The following is a 19,768-nucleotide window of genomic DNA, read 5'->3' as shown; positions in this document are numbered from 1 at the left end:
GAAACCCTGTCTCTATTAAAATACAAAATGAGCTGGGTGTGGTGGTGGGTACCTGTAATCCCAGCTACTCGGGAGGCTGGGGCAGGAGAATTGCTTGAACCCAGGAGGCGGAGACTGCAGTAAACCAAGACTACACCACTATACTCCAGCCTGGGTGACAGAGCAAGACTCCATCTCGAAAAAAAAAAAAAATCCACCCCAAAATATCAGTAATGCTGAAGGTGAGAAACTTTGCTCTAACTCTGTGCCTGGGGAGGTCTTGTGTGACCAACTCCTGACTTGCTCTTTATAGGTGGAGCAGCTGCGCCAGGCCATCGAAGAACTGTACTACTTTGAATTTGTGGTAGATGACTTGCCAATCCGAGGCTTTGTGGGCTATATGGAGGAGAGCGGCTTCTTGCCACACAGCCACAAGATAGGACTCTGGACCCATTTGGACTTCCACCTAGAATTCCATGGAGACCGAATTATATTTGCCAATGTTTCAGTGCGGGACGTCAAGCCCCACAGCTTGGATGGGTTACGACCTGATGAGTTCCTAGGCCTTACCCACACTTATAGCGTGCGCTGGTCTGAGACTTCAGTAGAGCGTCGGAGTGACAGGCGCCGTGGTGATGATGGTGGTTTCTTTCCTCGAACACTGGAAATCCATTGGTTGTCCATCATCAACTCCATGGTGCTTGTGTTTTTACTGGTGGGTTTTGTGGCTGTCATTCTAATGCGTGTGCTTCGGAATGACCTGGCTCGGTACAACCTAGATGAGGAGACCACCTCTGCAGGTTCTGGTGATGACTTTGACCAAGGTGACAATGGCTGGAAAATTATCCATACAGATGTCTTCCGCTTCCCCCCATACCGTGGTCTGCTCTGTGCTGTGCTTGGCGTGGGCGCCCAGTTCCTGGCCCTTGGCACTGGTGAGGTGATAAAAATGAATTGGGGATTTATCTCATGGGGTAGAACTAGGTATGGAGTTTGTTCAGAAAAGGTCTGTGGATCTTCTATCCAGAGGGGCAGACCTAAGGGATAAGGTGGCTCTAGCAAGGATGTGCGTATTCTATTGTAGATTTTCTGGATAGCAAAACTGGGGGAGATTGTTTTGCTGGAGGCCCTGGGTCTGGGAGAAGGGGGGGCTGATTCCTCTGAAATTGCTAGAAGAGACACAGGTGAGGCCTAACATGGGCTTTCCACTACCGTCCTGCAGGCATTATTGTCATGGCACTGCTGGGCATGTTCAATGTGCACCGTCACGGGGCCATTAACTCGGCAGCCATCTTGTTGTATGCCCTGACCTGCTGCATCTCTGGCTACGTGTCCAGCCACTTCTACCGGCAGATTGGAGGCGAGCGTTGGGTGTGGAACATCATTCTCACCACCAGTCTCTTCTCTGGTGAGGACTTTCCTTTCCCTGGTGGGCCTTTCTGGACTTAGGAATTAAGAATACATTGTGGCTGGGCACAGTAGCTCACACCTGTAATCCTAGCACTTTGGGAGACTGAGGCCGGAGGACCACTTGAGTCCAAAAGTTTGAGACAGGCATAGGCAACATAGTGAGACCCTGTCTCTATAACAAAAAATTAGGGCCGGGCGCGGTGGCTCAAGCCTGTAATCCCAGCACTTTGGGAGGCCGAGACGGGCGGATCACGAGGTCAGGAGATCGAGACCATCTTGGCTAACACGGTGAAACCCCGTCTCTACTAAAAATACAAAAAACTAGCCGGGCGAGGTGGCGGGCGCCTGTAGTCCCAGCTACTCCGGAGGCTGAGGCAGGAGAATGGTGTAAACCCTGGAGGCGGAGCTTGCAGTGAGCTGAGATCTGGCCACTGCACTCCAGCCTGGGAGACAGAGCCAGACTCCGTCTCAAAAAAAAAAAAAAAAAAAATTAGCCGGGCATGGTGGTTTACATCTGTAATTCCAGCTACTTGGGAGGCTGAGGCAGGAGGATTGCTTGAGTCTAGGGAGCCTGGGAGGTTGAGGCTACAGTGAGCCATGATTGCACCACTGCACTCTAGCTGGGGTGACAGAGTGAGACTGTCTCAAAAAAAAAAGAACACATCATTGAACTTGGGATAGAGTCAGGATGAGGCTTGAAGGGAAGGAATATTGTAAAAGAAACAAGAAAACCAAAAAAGACAAGAATGCACTTCTTTTGAATAGTTTAACATTATAAAGCCCTCGCAGGGCGCGGTGGCTCACGCCTGTAATCCCAGCACTATGGGAGGCTGAGCGTGGGCAGATCACGAGGTCAGGAGATCAAGACCATCCTGGTTAACAAGGTGAAACCCTGTCTCTACTAAAATACAAAATAAAATTAGCTGGGCGTGGTGGCAGGCGCCTGTAGTCCCAGCTACTTGGGAGGCTGAGGCAGGAGAATGGCGTGAACCTGGGAGGCAGAGCTTGCAGTGAGCCAAGATCGCGCCACTGCACTCCAGCCTGGGCGACAGAGCGAGACTCCGTCTCAAAAAAATAAAAATAAATAAAAAAACAAACAAAAATTTATTTTTGTTTGTTTATTTATAAATAATATGTCCTAGGCAGTGTGGTAAGCACTCAGCAATAACTGTGTGAAGTAGGTAATATTTCTATTCCACAGATGAGGAAACTGAACTAAAGGCTGCTTAAGTAACTTGTCTGAGATTACACTCCTAAAAAGTAGTGAACCAAGTTTCAGCAGTCTGACTTGTATTCTCACCCGTTATACTAAAGTAACACACTTTAATTTTTATTTTGAAGGTGGGCCCACTCTAGGCTTTCAAACCAGATTGCCCTTTCAAAGGCAGTAGTAGTCCCTGTTCTGATCCCTTCTTGTTCTCAATCCTATGTGTCTGATTTATATCCCATCACATTTATATTTGAACCAAGGCTTTCTGAAAACAGGGCCTTAATCCAAAGGAATGTCTCATGCTAGGAATTACCAACTCCAAGGCAAGACAGGCCCCTGGAGGCAGGTGGATTTGTGTTACTCTCAGATTATGCAGTAGCTACCTGGATCCTTAATGACACCAGGGTGGAGGGGGCGGTGGTAAGATTAAGAGCAAAGAGGCCGGGCGCGGTGGCTCAGGTCTGTGATCCCACCACTTTGGGAGGCTGAGGTGGGCGGATCAAGAGGTCAGGAGATCGAGACCATCCTGGCTAACACGGTGAAACCCCGTCTCTACTAAAAATACAAAAAAATTAGCCGGGTGTGGTGGCACATGCCTGTAATCCCAGCTACTCAGGAGGTTGAGGCAGGAGAATGGCGTGAACCCGGAGGCAGAGCTTGCAGTGAGCAGAGATCGCGCCACTGCACTCCAGCCTGGGCAACAGAGTGAGACTCCATCTCAAAAAAAAAAAAAAAAAAAAAAAAAAAAAAAAAAAAGAGCAAAGAGTAATGGGATCTGAAAGGGTGGAGGTGAAGGCAGTTGACTCTGTAGGGACATCCAGGAGCATGAGTCTGCTGTTAAGAGTGGCAGTCTGCTTCACCCCCCCCTCCCCTTTTGGTCCTGGATATAAGTGGGTGCCCTTAGAGATGTAGCTCCTAGTGTTGACCCTGCCTCCGGGGGCCATCCCTGCAGTGCCTTTCTTCCTGACGTGGAGTGTGGTGAACTCAGTGCACTGGGCCAATGGTTCGACACAGGCTCTGCCAGCCACAACCATCCTGCTGCTTCTGACGGTTTGGCTGCTGGTGGGCTTTCCCCTCACTGTCATTGGAGGAATCTTCGGGAAGAACAACGCCAGCCCCTTTGATGCACCCTGTCGCACCAAGAACATCGCCCGGGAGATTCCACCCCAGCCCTGGTACAAGTCTACTGTCATCCACATGACTGTTGGAGGCTTCCTGCCTTTCAGGTATCCTCCCTTTATTCCATGGCTATCACTGTCAGGTTCCTGACCTCAACTTTTCCTGTCCCTACTCATCCAGTACCCTAACCCAACCTGCTGATCCCTGGTTCAGTGGTACCATTCAGAGATCATTAAATGGTTCCTCCTATCCCCAAGCAGGACTGAGCTTGAATCAGTTCAGATATAAGAGTGTCTCACTTATAAAGCCCTCCAGAGACATCTCCCCCTTCACCTTCCTGGTTTCTGACTTTAGTGTCTGTGGACATCATGTGGGGTTTAAAGCCCATTTGATGATCCATTTACTTTGTTGAATATCTCTTTGTGCCAGGCAAAGAATGAAGTGGAAAGTAAAACGGACAAGATCCCTGCCCTTAATCTATTAGGGAAGATATTCTTGAAGTGAGAACAGCTAATCATAGGCAAAAAATCCCCATGAAGCCAGGAGATCTAGGGCAGAGAGTGGAGTGAACTCACTTTTCACAATGACCCAGCAACATGGGAGAGGGTGGTGGCTGGATTTCAGCCCAGCCACTGTGCACAGCCCTTTAATGCTGTGTATCATCTCTTTTCTTCACAGTGCCATCTCTGTGGAGCTGTACTACATCTTTGCCACAGTATGGGGTCGGGAGCAGTACACTTTGTACGGCATCCTCTTCTTTGTCTTCGCCATCCTGCTGAGTGTGGGGGCTTGCATCTCCATTGCACTCACCTACTTCCAGTTGTCTGGGGAGGATTACCGCTGGTGGTGGCGATCTGTGCTGAGTGTTGGCTCCACTGGCCTCTTCATCTTCCTCTACTCAGTTTTCTATTATGCCCGGCGCTCCAACATGTCTGGGGCAGTACAGACAGTAGAGTTCTTTGGCTACTCCTTACTCACTGGTTATGTCTTCTTCCTCATGCTGGGCACCATCTCCTTTTTTTCTTCCCTAAAGTTCATCCGGTATATCTATGTTAACCTCAAGATGGACTGAGTTCTGTATGGCAGAAGTATTGCTGTTCTCTCCCTTTCTTCATGCCTCGTTGAGCTCTCCTACCAGCTTCTCTTCTGATTGACTGAATTGTGTGATGGCATTGTTGCCTTCCCCTTTGCCCTTTGGGCCTTCCTTCCCCAGAGAGGGCCTGGAAATTATAAATCTCTATTACATAAGGAGTATATATTTGAAATTTTTAAGTTGCCTTTAGTTTTGGTCCTGATTTTCTTTTACAATTATCAAAATAAAATTTGTTAAGAAAAAGGCTCATGTAGTTGGAGGTTTTGGTCTGGATATAGGAACTCCAGCCTGCGGTTAAGGGCACGGTCCTTTAGAAAGCCGAGCTGGCCACTGAATGCCCGAAGCTTGAGTTCTTCAACCCAACTTGGGAACTCCCGGCGTGGGGAACCCACATTGCCAGAGCTGGGTTTCCGCGACTCAGCCGGTGCTCAGCATAACGGAAGTGGAGGAGTCGGACCTCTTTGTGGGAAGTGAATTGAATCACCTTGGCAACCCTCGGGGAGTGTGGCAACGCCCTTTCCGCCGGAAGTGGGTGTCAGAGCCTCCACGTGCTGTCCCTCCCTCTCCCCTTTTCGGCCCATTAGCGGCGGCTCAGCTGCTGCCATGGAGCCCGCCGGCCTGGAGCAGCTCCTACGGGAGCTGCTGCTGCCGGACACCGAACGCATCCGTCGGGTACGGGAGTAGGCGTAACCCGGCCAGGGCGAGCGGGAGGTTGCGGGAAAGACCCGACTCTCACCCCTAGCTTCCCCCCAGGCCACGGAACAGCTCCAGATCGCTCTTCGGGCCCCCGCCGCTTTGCCGGCTCTCTGCGACCTGCTTGCCTCGGCGGCCGACCCCCAGGTGAGAACCCTGACTCTCCCCTCCGAGCTTCCCACTGTACGCCACTGGTCAAGCCCCAATATCCGCCCCCTGCGGTCCGCTCAGCACCCTCCTGCCCGGACCCCCACGTGCTTGTTTCCTCGTCGTAGATCCGCCAGTTTGCGGCCCTGCTGACCCGCAGACGACTGAACACCCGCTGGCGACGGCTGGCGGCGGAGCAACGGGAGAGGTGGGTTGGGTCTGGGTTGGGGCGGGGCCAGGCGGAGACTTTTCCTGGGCAGTCTGGGTACCAAACACCTGCCCTCTGTGTTCCAGCCTCAAGTCCCTGATCCTGACGGCCCTGCAGAGAGAAACAGAGTAAGTACCTACCCCCTTTTCTCGGGATCCTGACGACCTTGTCGGGGTTTCTGCCTTCCCTTTCAGTTCCAGGCCGGGACTTGTGGGTCAGGGACTTCAGTTCTAGACCCAAGGTGGAGTGAGAATTTTAAGGCTATTTTGAAGACTGAAGTTCTTGAGGAAGGGTGACTATGATCTGCCAAACTCAGGTCAGAAGAATAAGACGGAAATTCAGGCTAGTAAGACTGAACTTGTCAGATTACATGCCCGCAGTGCTGCCGGGCTCCCTCTGAGCTGCTGTTTCATGTGTCCCAACTTGGTAAAGACCCTGTGCCCACACCTCCTGAAAGTTTCTCTCTTGGCTGCCCCATTGTGCCTGGCCACTATGTGCAGAGGAAGGTATTGGAAAGCGATAGAGGAGATCTCTCCTGTTTGCAGGCACTGTGTGAGCCTCAGCCTGGCCCAGCTTTCAGCCACCATTTTTCGAAAGGAAGGCCTGGAGGCCTGGCCACAGCTTTTGCAGCTTCTTCAGCACAGTACCCACAGCCCCCACAGCCCAGAGAGAGAGGTACCATCACATGGTTGGCATGAGGGAGGGACTAAGAGGCGGGATAGACCATGTAAGCTTGCTCTCCAATCCTCTATTCTTGGACAGATGGGGCTTTTGCTGCTAAGTGTGGTGGTGACCTCCCAGCCCGAGGCCTTCCAACCCCACCACCGGGAGCTTCTTCGGCTTCTGAATGAGACTCTTGGTGAGGTGGGCTCTCCTGGGCTGCTCTTCTACTCCCTGCGCACTCTGACCACCATGGCCCCCTACCTCAGCACTGAAGACGTGGTGAGATGTGGGCCCTCGTATCTTTGACTCCCTTTCCTCAGGCTTTCATGTCCTCACCTGTAAAAGTTACAAAGCTGCTTTGGATTCTTTACCTGCCTGTGGCCCTTCCTAACAATTGAGAGGGGATGCTGTAGGTGGGCCTGGCTATTATGCCTGGGCTCCTCCTCGCAATTCAGGCTATGAGGAAGCTGTCAGCTGCTGGGGTGTGAGATTAGGCTGCATCATGCTCTCTGTGATGTGTCCCTCAGCCTCTCGCTCGGATGTTGGTGCCCAAGCTGATCGTGGCTGTGCAGACTCTGATCCCCATAGATGAGGTGAGGACAGGTGGACAGGAGCTCTGTTGGAAGAAGAGTGCAAAAGTGTCCAGCTTGGCCCACTGAAGAAGAGCATGGTAACTTTGTGCCTTGTTTGTCAGGCAAAGGCCTGTGAGGCCCTTGAGGTTTTGGATGAACTGTTGGAGTCAGAGGTGCCCATCATCACCCCCAACCTCTCTGAGGTCCTCACATTCTGCCTGGAGGTGAGCCTGGAGTGGACATGGCCCCTGCTACATGCTCTGCTGGGACTTTCCTTCCCTGTCTCTGATTCTTACTATTCTCTGGACAGGTGGCTAGAAATGTGGCCCTGGGCAATGCGATACGCGTACGTATTCTCTGCTGCCTCACTTTCTTGGTCAAAGTCAAGAGCAAGGTGAGTGAGTGCCCATTGACACACATCACCCCACCCACTCTCCACCCTTAGTCTCACTCCTGGGACTTTCGGTTCATCTCAGGGTATCTAAAGTACTGTGGGAGTTCAATCCTTGGCCTAGCCTTTCCCCAGCTCCTGCCTGGGAGATTGGAAATTTTCTGTCGGACCCCTTATGGCCTGGAAGACTGGAATTTTTAATGTGAGCCCATCCTGGGAGCAGATTCTTAGGGACACCGTTCCACCTTCTCTGTCAAGGCCTTACTGAAGAATCGTCTCCTGCCACCCTTGCTGCACACCCTTTTCCCCATTATGGCTGCTGAGCCCCTGCCAGGCCAGTTGGATCCTGAGGACCAGGATTCAGAAGAGGAAGAGTTGGAGATTGAGCTGATGGGGGAGACTCCCAAGCATTTTGCTGTACAGGTGAGATGTGGGGCAGGACGGGGGGGAAGGTGTTAGGTGGCTATGGGAGGTTGGGGAGGCAGAGATGGAGTCGAGCAAAGTAAGTCTCCCCATCCTATCTTAGGTTGTGGACATGCTGGCGCTACACCTGCCCCCCGACAAGCTCTGTCCCCAGCTGGTAAGTGTGGCTCTGTCCTTCTGGTATCCCTACCTCCAAGTGTGCCTAGTCCCCTGAGGCCAAGGACATTTACTCTGGGAGGTGTGAAGGTCTATTTCCACAGGAATGGGCAGGCTCTTGCTGGGGTTTCAGAAGCATGCCACATGCTTCCCTAGATGCCCATGCTGGAAGAGGCCTTGCGGAGCGAGAGCCCATACCAGCGCAAGGCTGGACTCCTGGTGCTGGCCGTGCTGTCTGACGGAGCTGGTGACCACATCAGGCAGAGGTATCTATTCCCCTATCCCAGGGTGAGGGTTGCCCACGGGGAGGACCATGGCTGTCATGGTTTATGCTTGTTGTTTGTTCAAGCTTATTTATCAACAGCATTTTCCCCCATTCTCAAAAGTGTCCTGGCTCGGAAGATAAATGACATGGCTTCCCAGCTATAGGGACCACCCTCTGGTGACAGGAAAAGCCTTGTTTTTTCCAGGGAAAATGAAGAGAACAGGTCAGCCTAGGGCTGTCAGGTATAGCTCCTCAGCCTGTGTCCTCTTGTCCTGCCCTATCCAGACTGCTGCCCCCACTGCTGCAGATCGTGTGCAAGGGCCTGGAGGACCCCTCGCAAGTTGTACGCAATGCTGCGCTATTTGCCCTGGGCCAGTTCTCAGAAAACCTACAGGTGAACCAGGCTGAATGTGGGAGCCACCACTTGAATGTCCCCTTCCCCTCACCTTTCATCTCTTCAAGCATCCCTGCTGCCGTCACACTCTTGTGTGTGCCCTGCAGGTGAACCTGACTCAAGCCCTGCTTGCTCCCTCCCCCAGCCCCATATCAGCAGCTATTCAAGGGAGGTAATGCCACTGCTCCTCGCCTACCTGAAGTCGGTGCCTCTTGGACACACACACCACCTAGCCAAGGCCTGCTATGCCCTGGAGAATTTCGTGGAGAACCTAGGTAGTGATGGCAGTGGGGAGCTTGGGGGAGGGGGATGAGGCAGCGGCTTTGGCTGAATGTGCAGGATGTGCATCTTCCTGCATTGCTGCCTATGGTGGAGGAAAGTGTGTGATGGCGCCACAAAGGGGTTTCCGCCTGGAGGGAGGTGGGCATGCAGGTAGGAGATCTGGGTTGGTTGACAGAGGAGCATCCTTTCCCACAGGGCCCAAAGTGCAGCCCTACCTTCCGGAGCTTATGGAATGCATGCTGCAGCCTCTGAGGAACCCCAGCAGTCCCCGGGCCAAGGAGCTGGCTGTGAGCGCCCTGGGAGCCATTGGTGAGGAGAGAGGCAGGAGGCAGGGATGTGGGGTTCACCCAAAGGCCCTGTGGCTGGTGGTCCCTGCCCTTTCCAGCTCTGATTCTGTCCTTCCATCCTGCAGCTACAGCTGCCCAGGCCTCACTGCTGCCCTACTTCCCTGCCATCATGGAGCACCTGCGGGAATTTCTGTTAACAGGCCGTGAGGACCTTCAACCTGTGCAGATCCAGAGCCTGGGTGAGTGAGAGGCTCCCAAGTGGGGATCCCAGTGCCAGCAAAGGGCCGATGCTCACCTGGTATTGACAGAGATTGCCCCCATGGGAGCACGGATGTCTTCCTTCTCATCAAAGGGGTTGTTCTTCACCTTGTACCAAGGGGTAGGAGGGGATTTCTGAATCCCTCCCAGCTACCACCTTTGGTCCTATAGCCCACCTCCACCTCCTGGTGCTAATGGAGCCCTTGCTCCCACAGAGACACTGGGAGTGCTGGCACGAGCGGTGGGGGAGCCCATGAGGCCGCTGGCTGAGGAATGCTGCCAGCTGGGTCTGGGCCTCTGCAACCAGGTAGACGACCCTGACTTGCGGCGCTGCACGTGAGTGATCCCTCACCCTGCCTCTGCCCTTGTCCCCACCCCTCCTTTCTGCCCACTGGACCCACTGGAATCCCCACCCCAGACTCTAGTCCTTTGGTTTGGACCATAGCCAGGTGTTCCTGGGCTCCCCCATCCTGTCTGGTGGTAGCAAGCAGGACCATACAGCTTCTTCTGCCTGCTTTGACCAGGTACAGCCTATTTGCCGCCTTATCGGGTCTGATGGGCGAGGGCTTGGCACCCCACTTGGAACAGATCACCATGCTCATGCTGCTGTCACTGCGTTCTACCGAGGGCATTGTGGTGAGCAGAGGGTGGGCTGGGCCAGGCCAGCCCTGCAGTGGGATTTATCTCCTGGGCCCAGCTGAGCCAAAGTCCTTGCCATGCCTCCACTCCAGCCTCAGTGTGACGGGAGCAGCTCCTTCCTTCTGTTTGACGATGAGAGTGATGGGGAAGAAGAGGAGGAGCTCATGGATGAGGATGTGGAAGAAGAGGATGACTCAGAGATCTCAGGGTGCGGAGGAGTGCTCTTCTGATCAGGAATCTAGACTTTGGTTTTAGACCAGGGGACTAGTGCTGGATCTGCTCCTCTTGGTGCCTGATCACCACTGCCTCCCCATCTTACTCTAGGTACAGCGTGGAGAACGCCTTCTTTGATGAGAAGGAAGACACCTGTGCTGCCCTAGGGGAGATCTCTGTGAACACCAGGTGAGCATTCGCCCTTCCCTGGCACTGAAAACCCTGCCTGGGGGCCCCTTACCCATGGCTGTGTCTCTCTCTGTAGTGTGGCCTTCCTTCCATACATGGAAAGTGTCTTTGAAGAAGTATTTAAACTGCTGGAGGTGAGTGGGCCAGTGGGTGGAGTGGGTGGGGTTCTCAGGCTGGGGGCCCTGTGCTCACAGTGCACACAGCAGACACATCCTGCCCCTCCTCATCTTACAGTGCCCTCACCTGAATGTGCGGAAGGCAGCCCATGAGGCTCTGGGTCAGTTTTGCTGTGCACTGCACAAGGCCTGTCAAAGCTGCCCCTCGGAACCCAACACTGCTGGTGAGAAGGAGAGGCTGGGCCAGGCTGGGGGTTCTTGGGGCGGGGCAGGACCTGACCAGTGCTTCAGCCAATAATGTCCCCAGCTTTGCAGGCTGCCCTGGCCCGAGTGGTGCCATCCTACGTGCAGGCAGTGAACAGGGAGCGGGAGCGCCAGGTGGTGATGGCCGTGCTGGAGGCCCTGACAGGGGTGCTCCGCAGCTGTGGGACCCTCACTCTGAAGCCCCCTGGGCGCCTGGCTGAGCTCTGTAGCATGCTCAAGGCTGTGCTGCAGAGGAAGGTGAGCAGGGCAGGTGGGCTTCGGGAAGGAGAGGTGCCGGGCCCAGGCTGGGGACTGGCTACAAGTCCACTCCCATACCCCGATGAAAAGAGAAGGGGCATGAAAGCCCTGGCTAAGTTGAACTACTTCTTCTTGTAGACAGCCTGTCAGAATGCTGATGAGGAGGAGGAAGAGGAAGATGATGATCAGGTGAGTGCCAGGGATGAAAACTGGGACCAGGTGGTCCAGGCAGTCTCCACAGGGACAGGGGTGGACAGTGTATTTGTTCTTGGCCTGGGGCAGCCAGGGCCACTAAAAGAGATTGGTAATGGTCAGAGAGACACAACCCTGATCCCATTAAGCCAGTGGGAGTTCAGGGAAGGAGAGCAGTGTGGACTGGGGTGTGCTTAGAGCGATAGGCAGGAGCAGAAGAGCTAGGGGAAGAAGCTGGGCAATGAAAACACCCAGTCTGAGAGGTACCAGCCCTATCAACCAAGGGCAGCCCCAGGGACCCCTGCAGCTGGTGGCAGAGCATGGTAGGGATGTGTGCAGTCACTGAGCTGGCCCTGGTGCTCCAGCCCCTGACCTGGCTCCACAGGCTGAATACGACGCCATGTTGCTGGAGCACGCTGGAGAGGCCATCCCTGCCCTGGCAGCCGCGGCTGGGGGAGACTCCTTTGCCCCATTCTTTGCTGGTTTCCTGCCATTATTGGTGTGCAAGACAGTGAGTGTCCATCTTCTGGCTTTAAGCCCTAGTCCCCTCGTGCACCCAGTGCCCACCTCAGCCTTTATCCTTGGTCCAGGCTGATCTGTACTCCTTCCTGTTCTCCCCCATCAGAAGCAGGGCTGCACAGTGGCAGAGAAGTCCTTTGCAGTGGGGACCTTGGCAGAGACTATTCAGGGCCTGGGTGCCGCCTCAGCCCAATTTGTGTCTCGGCTGCTCCCTGTGCTGTTGAGCACCGCCCGAGAGGCAGACCCTGAGGTGCGAAGCAATGCCATCTTTGGGATGGGCGTGCTGGCAGAGCACGGGGGCCACCCTGCCCAGGAGTATCCTTGGCTCACAGGAGGGGAGGGACTGGGGGTTGGGGGAGTGTCCCCAGGGCTTGCAGGTGGGCAAGGTCTACCTGAGTGTGTGGCCATTCCTTGACTGTGAATCAGACACTTCCCCAAGTTGCTGGGGCTCCTTTTCCCCCTCCTGGCGCGGGAGAGACACGATCGTGTCCGTGACAACATCTGTGGGGCACTTGCCCGCCTGTTGATGGCCAGTCCCACCAGGAAACCAGAGCCCCAGGTGAGGGAGGGAGACATCAGGCAGAGCCTGGAAGCTGAGGAGGGAGGGTGGTGGAGGGCAGGGCAGGTTGGCCTGAGATATTTGTGTGCCCAGGTGCTGGCTGCCCTACTGCATGCCCTGCCACTGAAGAAGGACTTGGAGGAGTGGGTCACCATTGGGCGCCTCTTCAGCTTCCTGTACCAGAGCAGCCCTGACCAGGTAACCTTGTGGCTGGCAGCCCTCAGAGGGGAGCGTGCCGCTCCACTCAGTGATAGGCACTGTCTGCTGATGAGGCTCAGGAGCTCCAGGCTGTCGGTTGCACCTGATCCAAGGTGACAGTTTCAGCTGTTCTTTTGATACTCCCTGCACCATTTCTTATTTGTCTGCAAGGATTGGCAGCCAGTCCTATGATGGGACAGGAGGGACTTCCTCCCTCCACGTAGCATTTTTCCTGAGGAAACTCCATTTCTACCCTTTGGTCTGAGCCAGAAGTTGCAGTTTTCCCAAGCTGGTTTCCTAAACCAGGGCCCTTTCAAACTGTGCTCTGTGGAGCCCTGGGTACCTCTGGGCCACCACACCATACATTTCAATTAGATCAGCTCTGCTCTCTGAAGAGATTTTGGCTGTACCAAGTAGCTAGGTTTGGAGTCATGTCAGAGTGTTTGTGTCATCCTTGTTTTATACCTTTAGAGATTGTTGTGTAGGTGGAGCTCCTGGGTGTCTGGGTTTCTTTAGGTCTTGAGGCTATGACTTGAATCATCTTGTTCCACATCCCCCATTCCCTCCAAAAAAAGTCATTACCACCAAGTTTCATTGGTCCTGCTCATGTTCATAGTTGTCTTGGATGCCTGTGAATCAGTACCAGGTGCAACCACCCCAATAAGAGACTCTGCCACTCCTTGGTCCTGACCACCCGCCTAGACCTGGGGTCCGGGGCTGCTCCCCTGAGTCAGCCACTCTTTCCTCACAGGTTGTAGATGTGGCTCCAGAGCTCTTGCGTATCTGCAGCCTCATTATGGCTGACAACAATATCCCACCAGGTAAGGATAGGAGTCACGGGCAGGGGCTTGGGGGAGGCTGGGAGTGGCAGGGCTCAGAGGACCTGGGGCAGTGAGGCTTTAGGAGCCCCAACCTTTCTCCCTCCCTCTGCACCCAGACACCAAGGCCGCACTGTTGCTGCTCCTGACATTCCTGGCCGAACAGCACGCTGACAGCTTCCAGGCAGCTCTGGGCTCACTGCCTGTTGACAAGGCTCAGGAGCTCCAGGCTGTGCTGGGCCTCTCCTAGACTGCAGGCTGCAGCCAGTCCAGAGAGAACAGGAGCCTGCCCAGGCCTTAAGACCACCTCTCAGCCCAGTTCAGTTCTGCCTTACCAAAGATTCTGGGACTCATACCCATTTGGCGCCAGCCCCACTTGCTGCCTTACAGGGCTGTCCCTGAGGCTGGATCTGTTACAAATGAGTCATGACATCATACTGTAATAAAAGCAGCTTGTTTTCTGCTTGAACAATAGCTCTGAGAGCAAGAAGGCTGGAAATGCACATTCAGAAATGAAGTAAGCAGGACCCAGTGAGCCACGACGTGGTTTACTAGAAGTGGCCGGTTTCCTGGCAGCTTTGTAAATGGACTCTAACCTCGGTGGAATCTGGGCCCAGGCTGGATCAGGAGGCGACCATATGGCTTTTCTTGTTCCACGCGAAGAATCTGTTGCGCTGAGAGCACTGGTCAAGAGGGGAGGAGAGGGCAGGTTGGGGGAGTCCCTGTATGGGCCTCTGGTCTGTGTGTCCCTGTGCCACATACACACACACATGCATACACTCACCCAGGAGCATGTAGAAGACGCGAGCGGCCATCCTGCGGGGGCTGAGAGGTGACACCAGGCTGCTGAAGTCGGGCTCCCTGTTGGCCTGAAGCTCCACTGCCACTGCCCTATAGGGATCAAGAACCATTAGCAGAGGCTTCAGCCCGGGTTCACCCCATCAAGATGCCACCTCCCTGGTACCTGTGCACAGCTTCCAGGGAGAGCAGCTCGAGCTCTGGGGGCAGCACCAAAGGCATCTCCATGGGCACCTCGGGGAGTTCAGGCACCACGGGCAATGCAGGAGGTTCTGGCTGTTCCACCTCAGCCCAGGCCCTAGGAGAACATGGGAGTAAGAGCAGGGAAGGTGGCAGCTGTGACAGTGACAAGGGGCATATCCATCCCAGCAGCCATTTCTACCACCTGGCCAAAGGCTGTGGTCCCTGGCTCCCATGGAGCCTGGCCGCTTACCACCGTTCTTCTGGTGGGATGAGGCTGATGCGGGGCTTCTCCTCTTCAGCTGCCTCTAGGGAGAGCTCTGTTCGGGGAGGAAAGGCGCTGGGGGGTGTCTGCTTGGGTGGTAGTTAGGGCCTTGTGGCCACCTGGTATAAGTAAATGGCAGAGCTATGCAGTGACTTGTTAAAAGCACACGGGAGAGCAGAGGAGGAGCAGTCTGTGCTTCCTTATGTCACACACACACGCCTTCACTCATGAATTAGCTTGAGCAGTTGGGATACTAGTTTCCTGGGACAGTGGTACGGGTGGTGGTCCCACCGCCCCTCTTCTCTAGGTGTTTACCTGAAGATATCATAAGGGGACCACTGGGCTCCTGGGCCTCCCTTGGGACCTGGGGACAGGAGAAGCAGAACTAAGACCCCAAGCATCTGGGACTCGGGCCTCAGAAGGCACAAGGCCAGTGAGCAGGGGGGGGCAGCCAGTTGGTCAGGCAGACCCTGGCACTGGGGCGATGCAGGCAACAGGTGGTGCAGTTACCTCGATCTCACTCGGAACTTCAGCCTTTCTCCTTTCCTCCTCAGCAGCTGCCTCCCTCTCAGCAGCCTCCTCTTCGGCCTCCTCGGGCAGCTCTCGCCTGAGTGCTCTTGGGGGTGGCTGGGCACAGCGGGTCCAGAGACCCAGTAGTTCAAGGGGTAGCCAGCCAGCTGTGGACAAGAAGGCAGTAGGCACAGGGTTTGAGGCGTGAGGAGCACCAGGAATGAGGAATTGGTTTTGAGGATCCTTTGTGCCCATCCCCCGCCATTCTTACAGAGAGTTGGGGTTCTGAATAACTCTGCAGGGCCTGTGATGGTCCTCTCAGGAGGCTGCACCTTGGGCTGTGTGGTGGGGAAAGGTCAGAAGCCTCATTATGAAGCAGCCACTCCTCAGGTCCCCTTTGCCTCTTTGCAATGCATTGTTCTGGGGCTTCTGGACTTCCCCAGCTTTTGGGCTCGTGACCCTGCCTGCCCTGCCATTGCTAAAAGAAGGACTTCTTAACCTGGTGCCCATGGGTATGACAGTTGGGGTCACTAAAGGACCATGAAAAGTTGTACATGTGCAAACCCACATCGCCTGCATTTTCTGGAGAATGGAGGGGATTTTTCATCAAGTTCCCAATCCTACCCCCAACCTCCTGAGGAATTTAGAAGGCTCAGCCTGCATGTGCCCCTGGTATCCCTGCCAAGATTCTTCCCTCTCCCGGCAAAGCCTGGGCTGTACTCACACATTCCCAGCAGTGGGCTCTGGTTTGCAGTTGTTCCTGGAATTTCTTCCGGGAGATCTGAGTCTCCTTGTCCCAGAACAGTAACTGGCGACGACGGCGGCGAGGAGGTGGGAAGACTGGGGGCCTCCTCCGCTGAGTGGGGAGGGCAGGTAGGGGCAAGGCTGCCCATTACTCCTTTTCCTGTCATTCTAGTGGACTGCTAACAGGGCCCCACACCCCACCCCTAGAGGAACCTGGGGAAGGGCTTGTGTGGGGTCTTCATACACTTGAGCAGCTCATACCTTGCATAAGGGTACCCATCTGGGAAGTGCAGGCCAGACACAATGGGGCATAGAAAGGGACATCTTTTATCATCTGCACTAAGGACCCCTGTAAGCTGGCAGTGGCCCTGGGCTTGGGGAGGCAGCTCTGGTGGGGGAGGGCAAAGAGGAGGAGGAGGAGGATTGGAAGGGATGCTACTCACCTCTGGGCTGGGTGGGGCTGGCAGACGCAGTTCCTCTGGGGGGGTCACCTCTGCAACAACACCCAAGGTTGTGGCTCTGTCCCATAAGCCCCTTACCCCTTGCAGATGCCAGGGCAAGAAACTGCAGGGTCCTCCCTTTAGCGAGTTGGGATATAGAGCCCTTGTCTGCAGCAGTATAGAAGTAGTCCCAGAAAAGCCTCCTGGGGCGTGGTGGGCACTCACCCATGAGTAGGGCCCCAGGCTCCCAGCCTATTGGCCTCAGCTCCTCAGGGCCCGGGACCTGGACTGGAAGTGCCTCTGCTATTCCTTCCACCCTGAAGGGAAATGGGCAAGAGAAATGAGGAGACCCTTCCCAGCACCAACATCCTACCTGGTCTAGGAATTCCTGCCCTTACTCTGCAGGAGCTGGAGGTGAGAGCCGGGGGACTACAATTTCACCCTCTGGGACCCGGAGCTCCTCCCTTGGCTCTGTGGAGAGAGAATCAGAGTTCAGAGGATGGAAAAGGAGAAATGGGAACATTGTCCAGTCCCAGACTACCCATGCCAGGGGTCTGACCATCCAGCTCCAGGCAGGCCCTATGCTGCCAGAGACACCTACTTTCTAACAAGATAGCTTCATCTTCCTCTGCGATCAGCAGGTCCAGGTCTCGGCGGCTGACCTCTGGGAGCTCCTCTTCACCCTGTCCAGAGAGAAGAGCAAGGGGAGGGGATTCAATAACATTTCTGAAAAAGGCAAGTGGATCCAGGAGAGTGGATCCCAGAGGCATGCCACAGGGCCAGGTTCAAGGAAGCCACTGGGTGCTCAGGTGTCAGGGACAGAGAATAGGGAAATGGAGACAGAAAAGGCAGGACTCTGGGGACAGAGAGAAGTAGATGCAAGGGGGCTGGACCTCAGGCCCTGTGTGCAGGGAACAACTCACCTCAATCCGCAGCATCCGTATGGGCTCTGCCTCCCGGAGTGTGATGGCCTCAGGGGGCAGCACAGTGACCAGAATCCTGTCTGGAGGAACAGGGGAGTCACCAGCCTCTCTGCTTCTTTCCAAATTCCCACAGCCGTGCAGTCAGGCAAAAGCATGGACTCTGAAGTCAAGGTAACCTGGATTCTAATCAGACCCAGGCTAATCTCTGGCATCCTGACCCTGGCTACACTGCTTAACCACTGTGAGTCTCGCTTTTCTCATCAGTAAAGTGGGGAGGCTGGGCAAAATGGCTCATACCTGTAATCCCAACACTTTGGATTGCTTGAGCCCAGGAGTTTGAGGCCAGCCCGGGCAACATAGCGAGACTCTGTCTCTACAAAAAATTTAAAAACTAGCCAGGTGTGGTGGCTCATCCCTGTGGTCCCAGCAACTCTGGAGGCTGAGGTGGAAGGACTGCTTGAGCCCTGGAGGAGGAGGTCAAGGCTGCAGTGACCTATGATCATACCATTGCACTGCAGCCTGGGAAAAAAAGAAAAAAAGAAAAAAAAAAAAGCCAAGTGTGGTGGCTTACTCCTGTAATCCCACCACTTTGGGAGGCTGAGGTGGGTATATCACCTGAGGTCAGAAGTTCGAGACCAGCCTGGCCAACATGGCGAAAACCCATCTCTACTAAAAATACAAAAATTAGTTGGGCGTGGTGGTGCATGCCTATAATTCTAGCTGCTTGGGAAGAGAATTGCTTGAATCCGGGAGGCAGATTACAGTGAGCCTGAAGTACACCACTGTACTTCAGCCTGGGCTACAGAGTAATACTCTGTCTCTCAAAAAAAAAAAAAAAAAAAAAAAAAAAAAGAGGATAAGAAATCTGACCTCAGAGGACTCTTGTGAGGTACTGATTAGGTTACACACATAAACTGCCCCTTGTGGGGCACGGTGGCTCACGCCTGTAATCCCAGCACTTTGGAAGGCCAAGGCGGGCGGATCACCTGAGGTCAGGAGTTTGAGACCAGCCTGGCCAATGTGATGAAACCCTATCTCTACTAAAAATATAAAACTTCGCCAGGCATGGTATTGCGCATCTGTAATCCCAGCTACTAGGGAGGCTGAGGTGGGAGAATTGCTTGCAGTGAGCCGAGATCGCACCACTGCACTCCAGCCTGGGCGACAAAGTGAGACTCTGTCTCAAAAAAAAAAGGGCCCCTCACAGGGCCAGGCTCTTAGGCTCAAAAATGGTAATTTCTACAGCTCTTGGGCCTGCTTATGCCTCTCACCAGAAAGAAAGTTCTCTCTGCTGACCTGGCTTCCTGGGCTCTGTAGGGACTTCAGGAGGGATCTCTTCAACTCTCTCTGGAATTGCAGCCTCTAAGAGGTGTCGAATCTTCGGGGAGGGATTGGAAACAACAGATAGGGTTCAGCTTCAGCCCCCTTCTTTCCCACTTTCACAACCTTCTTCAACAATGCACAGTAATCTCCTTTTATGCCTAATTCTTGTTGCACTGACATCAGCTTGCAGTAAACTCACCCGCCATCTGGCCTCCTTTCCTCAGTTCCTGTTCTCACCTCCCTTCCCAACCCAAACCCCAGTTATCTAGCCCTCATCAATTTGTGCAAGAAGGCCAGGCACGGTGGCTCACGTCTGTAATCCCAGCACTTTGGGAGGCCAAGGTGGGTGGATCAGTTGAGGTCAGGAGTTTGAGACTAGCCTGGCCAACATCATGAAACCCCCCCGTTTCTACTAAAAATACAAAAATTAGCCGGGTGTGGTGGTGGTGCCTGTAATCCAGCTACTTGAAAGGTGGAGACAGGAGAATTGCTTGAACTCAGGAAGTGGAGGTTGCAGTGAGCTGAGATTGCTCCACTGCACTCCAACCTGGGAGACAGAGCAAAACTCTGTCTTAAAAAAAAAAAAAAATTGTGCAAGAAGCAGTGCATTGTCAACTGTTGCAGTTGACAGAGGTGAACAGAAAAGATTCTTGATCTTAAGGAAGTCTAGTGGGGAGACAAGGTTGTATGTAACCCCACAAGAGTCAAGGCAAAGGGTAAAACAAGGCCCTAGCAAAGTGCTGAGTTCCCAAACTGCATTTGGTTCCAGCTAAGACTGGGATAAATATTTCATAGAGAAGGGCAGCACTGGCCGGGCGCGGTGGCTCAAGCCTATAATCCCAGCACTTTGGGAGGCCGAGATGGGCGGATCACGAGGTCAGGAGATCGAGACCATCCTGGCTAACACGGTGAAACCCCGTCTCTACTAAAAAATACAGAAAAGTAGCCGGGTGAGGTGGTGGGCGCCTGTAGTCCCAGCTACTTGGGAGGCTGAGGCAGGAGAATGGCATAAACCCGGGAGGCGGAGCTTGCAGTGAGCTGAGATCTGGCCACCGCACTCCAGCCTGGGCAACAGAGCGAAACTCCGTCTC

General features: G+C 54.2%; 3 protein-coding genes and 1 long non-coding RNA gene across 13 annotated transcripts in view; 2 read left to right on the top strand and 2 right to left on the bottom strand.

The window, feature by feature from the left end:
- The window catches only part of TM9SF1 (transmembrane 9 superfamily member 1), an 8,106-nt gene extending 3,050 nt beyond the window's left edge, over window positions 1-5,056 (top strand). For all 8 annotated transcript variants that reach the window (XM_017890185.1, XM_017890179.1, XM_017890180.1 and 5 more), the window contains exons 3-6: window positions 293-914; window positions 1,202-1,387; window positions 3,552-3,825; window positions 4,397-5,056. In XM_017890185.1, the coding sequence (XP_017745674.1) occupies window positions 293-914; window positions 1,202-1,387; window positions 3,552-3,825; window positions 4,397-4,790 (1,476 nt within the window). In that variant the 3' untranslated portion in view covers window positions 4,791-5,056. The remainder of the gene's footprint in view (window positions 1-292; window positions 915-1,201; window positions 1,388-3,551; window positions 3,826-4,396) is intronic.
- LOC108540939 (uncharacterized) lies at window positions 779-4,389 on the bottom strand. Its single transcript, XR_001888811.1, has 2 exons — window positions 4,294-4,389; window positions 779-911 (listed from the first exon to the last, which is right to left on the bottom strand). It is a non-coding gene; the product is annotated as an uncharacterized LOC108540939 (long non-coding RNA).
- Window positions 4,875-13,968, top strand: IPO4 (importin 4). Its single transcript, XM_017890171.1, has 30 exons — window positions 4,875-5,483; window positions 5,565-5,651; window positions 5,780-5,859; window positions 5,946-5,987; window positions 6,405-6,534; window positions 6,622-6,801; window positions 7,050-7,115; window positions 7,217-7,318; window positions 7,405-7,488; window positions 7,744-7,908; window positions 8,012-8,065; window positions 8,221-8,330; window positions 8,615-8,723; window positions 8,869-8,998; window positions 9,201-9,314; window positions 9,418-9,531; window positions 9,766-9,886; window positions 10,075-10,186; window positions 10,282-10,397; window positions 10,514-10,591; window positions 10,668-10,725; window positions 10,826-10,931; window positions 11,015-11,208; window positions 11,347-11,397; window positions 11,786-11,911; window positions 12,026-12,234; window positions 12,346-12,478; window positions 12,572-12,676; window positions 13,428-13,497; window positions 13,614-13,968. Exons 1-30 carry the CDS (start codon window positions 5,415-5,417, stop codon window positions 13,742-13,744), a joined length of 3,246 nt encoding a protein of 1,081 aa, XP_017745660.1. The 5' UTR covers window positions 4,875-5,414; the 3' UTR covers window positions 13,745-13,968.
- The window catches only part of REC8 (REC8 meiotic recombination protein), a 9,725-nt gene continuing 3,889 nt past the window's right edge, over window positions 13,933-19,768 (bottom strand). For 2 of the 3 annotated variants that reach the window (XM_017890189.1, XM_017890188.1), the window contains 13 exons: window positions 18,651-18,732; window positions 17,355-17,434; window positions 17,033-17,114; window positions 16,830-16,902; window positions 16,657-16,748; window positions 16,435-16,484; window positions 15,972-16,103; window positions 15,519-15,585; window positions 15,248-15,414; window positions 15,053-15,101; window positions 14,726-14,792; window positions 14,459-14,590; window positions 13,933-14,385 (listed from right to left, as the gene is read on the bottom strand). In XM_017890189.1, coding sequence (XP_017745678.1) covers window positions 14,118-14,385; window positions 14,459-14,590; window positions 14,726-14,792; window positions 15,053-15,101; window positions 15,248-15,414; window positions 15,519-15,585; window positions 15,972-16,103; window positions 16,435-16,484; window positions 16,657-16,748; window positions 16,830-16,902; window positions 17,033-17,114; window positions 17,355-17,434; window positions 18,651-18,732 — 1,341 coding nt within the window. In that variant the 3' untranslated portion in view covers window positions 13,933-14,117. The remainder of the gene's footprint in view (window positions 14,386-14,458; window positions 14,591-14,725; window positions 14,793-15,052; window positions 15,102-15,247; window positions 15,415-15,518; window positions 15,586-15,971; window positions 16,104-16,434; window positions 16,485-16,656; window positions 16,749-16,829; window positions 16,903-17,032; window positions 17,115-17,354; window positions 17,435-18,650; window positions 18,733-19,768) is intronic. The other variant, XM_017890190.1, reaches the window with a different exon arrangement.

Source organism: Rhinopithecus bieti, unplaced genomic scaffold, assembly GCF_001698545.2.
Source record: "Rhinopithecus bieti isolate Rb0 unplaced genomic scaffold, ASM169854v2 scaffold_20178, whole genome shotgun sequence".
Classification (NCBI taxonomy): domain Eukaryota; kingdom Metazoa; phylum Chordata; class Mammalia; order Primates; family Cercopithecidae; genus Rhinopithecus; species Rhinopithecus bieti.
This window is presented reverse-complemented; position numbering and strand designations above follow the sequence as displayed.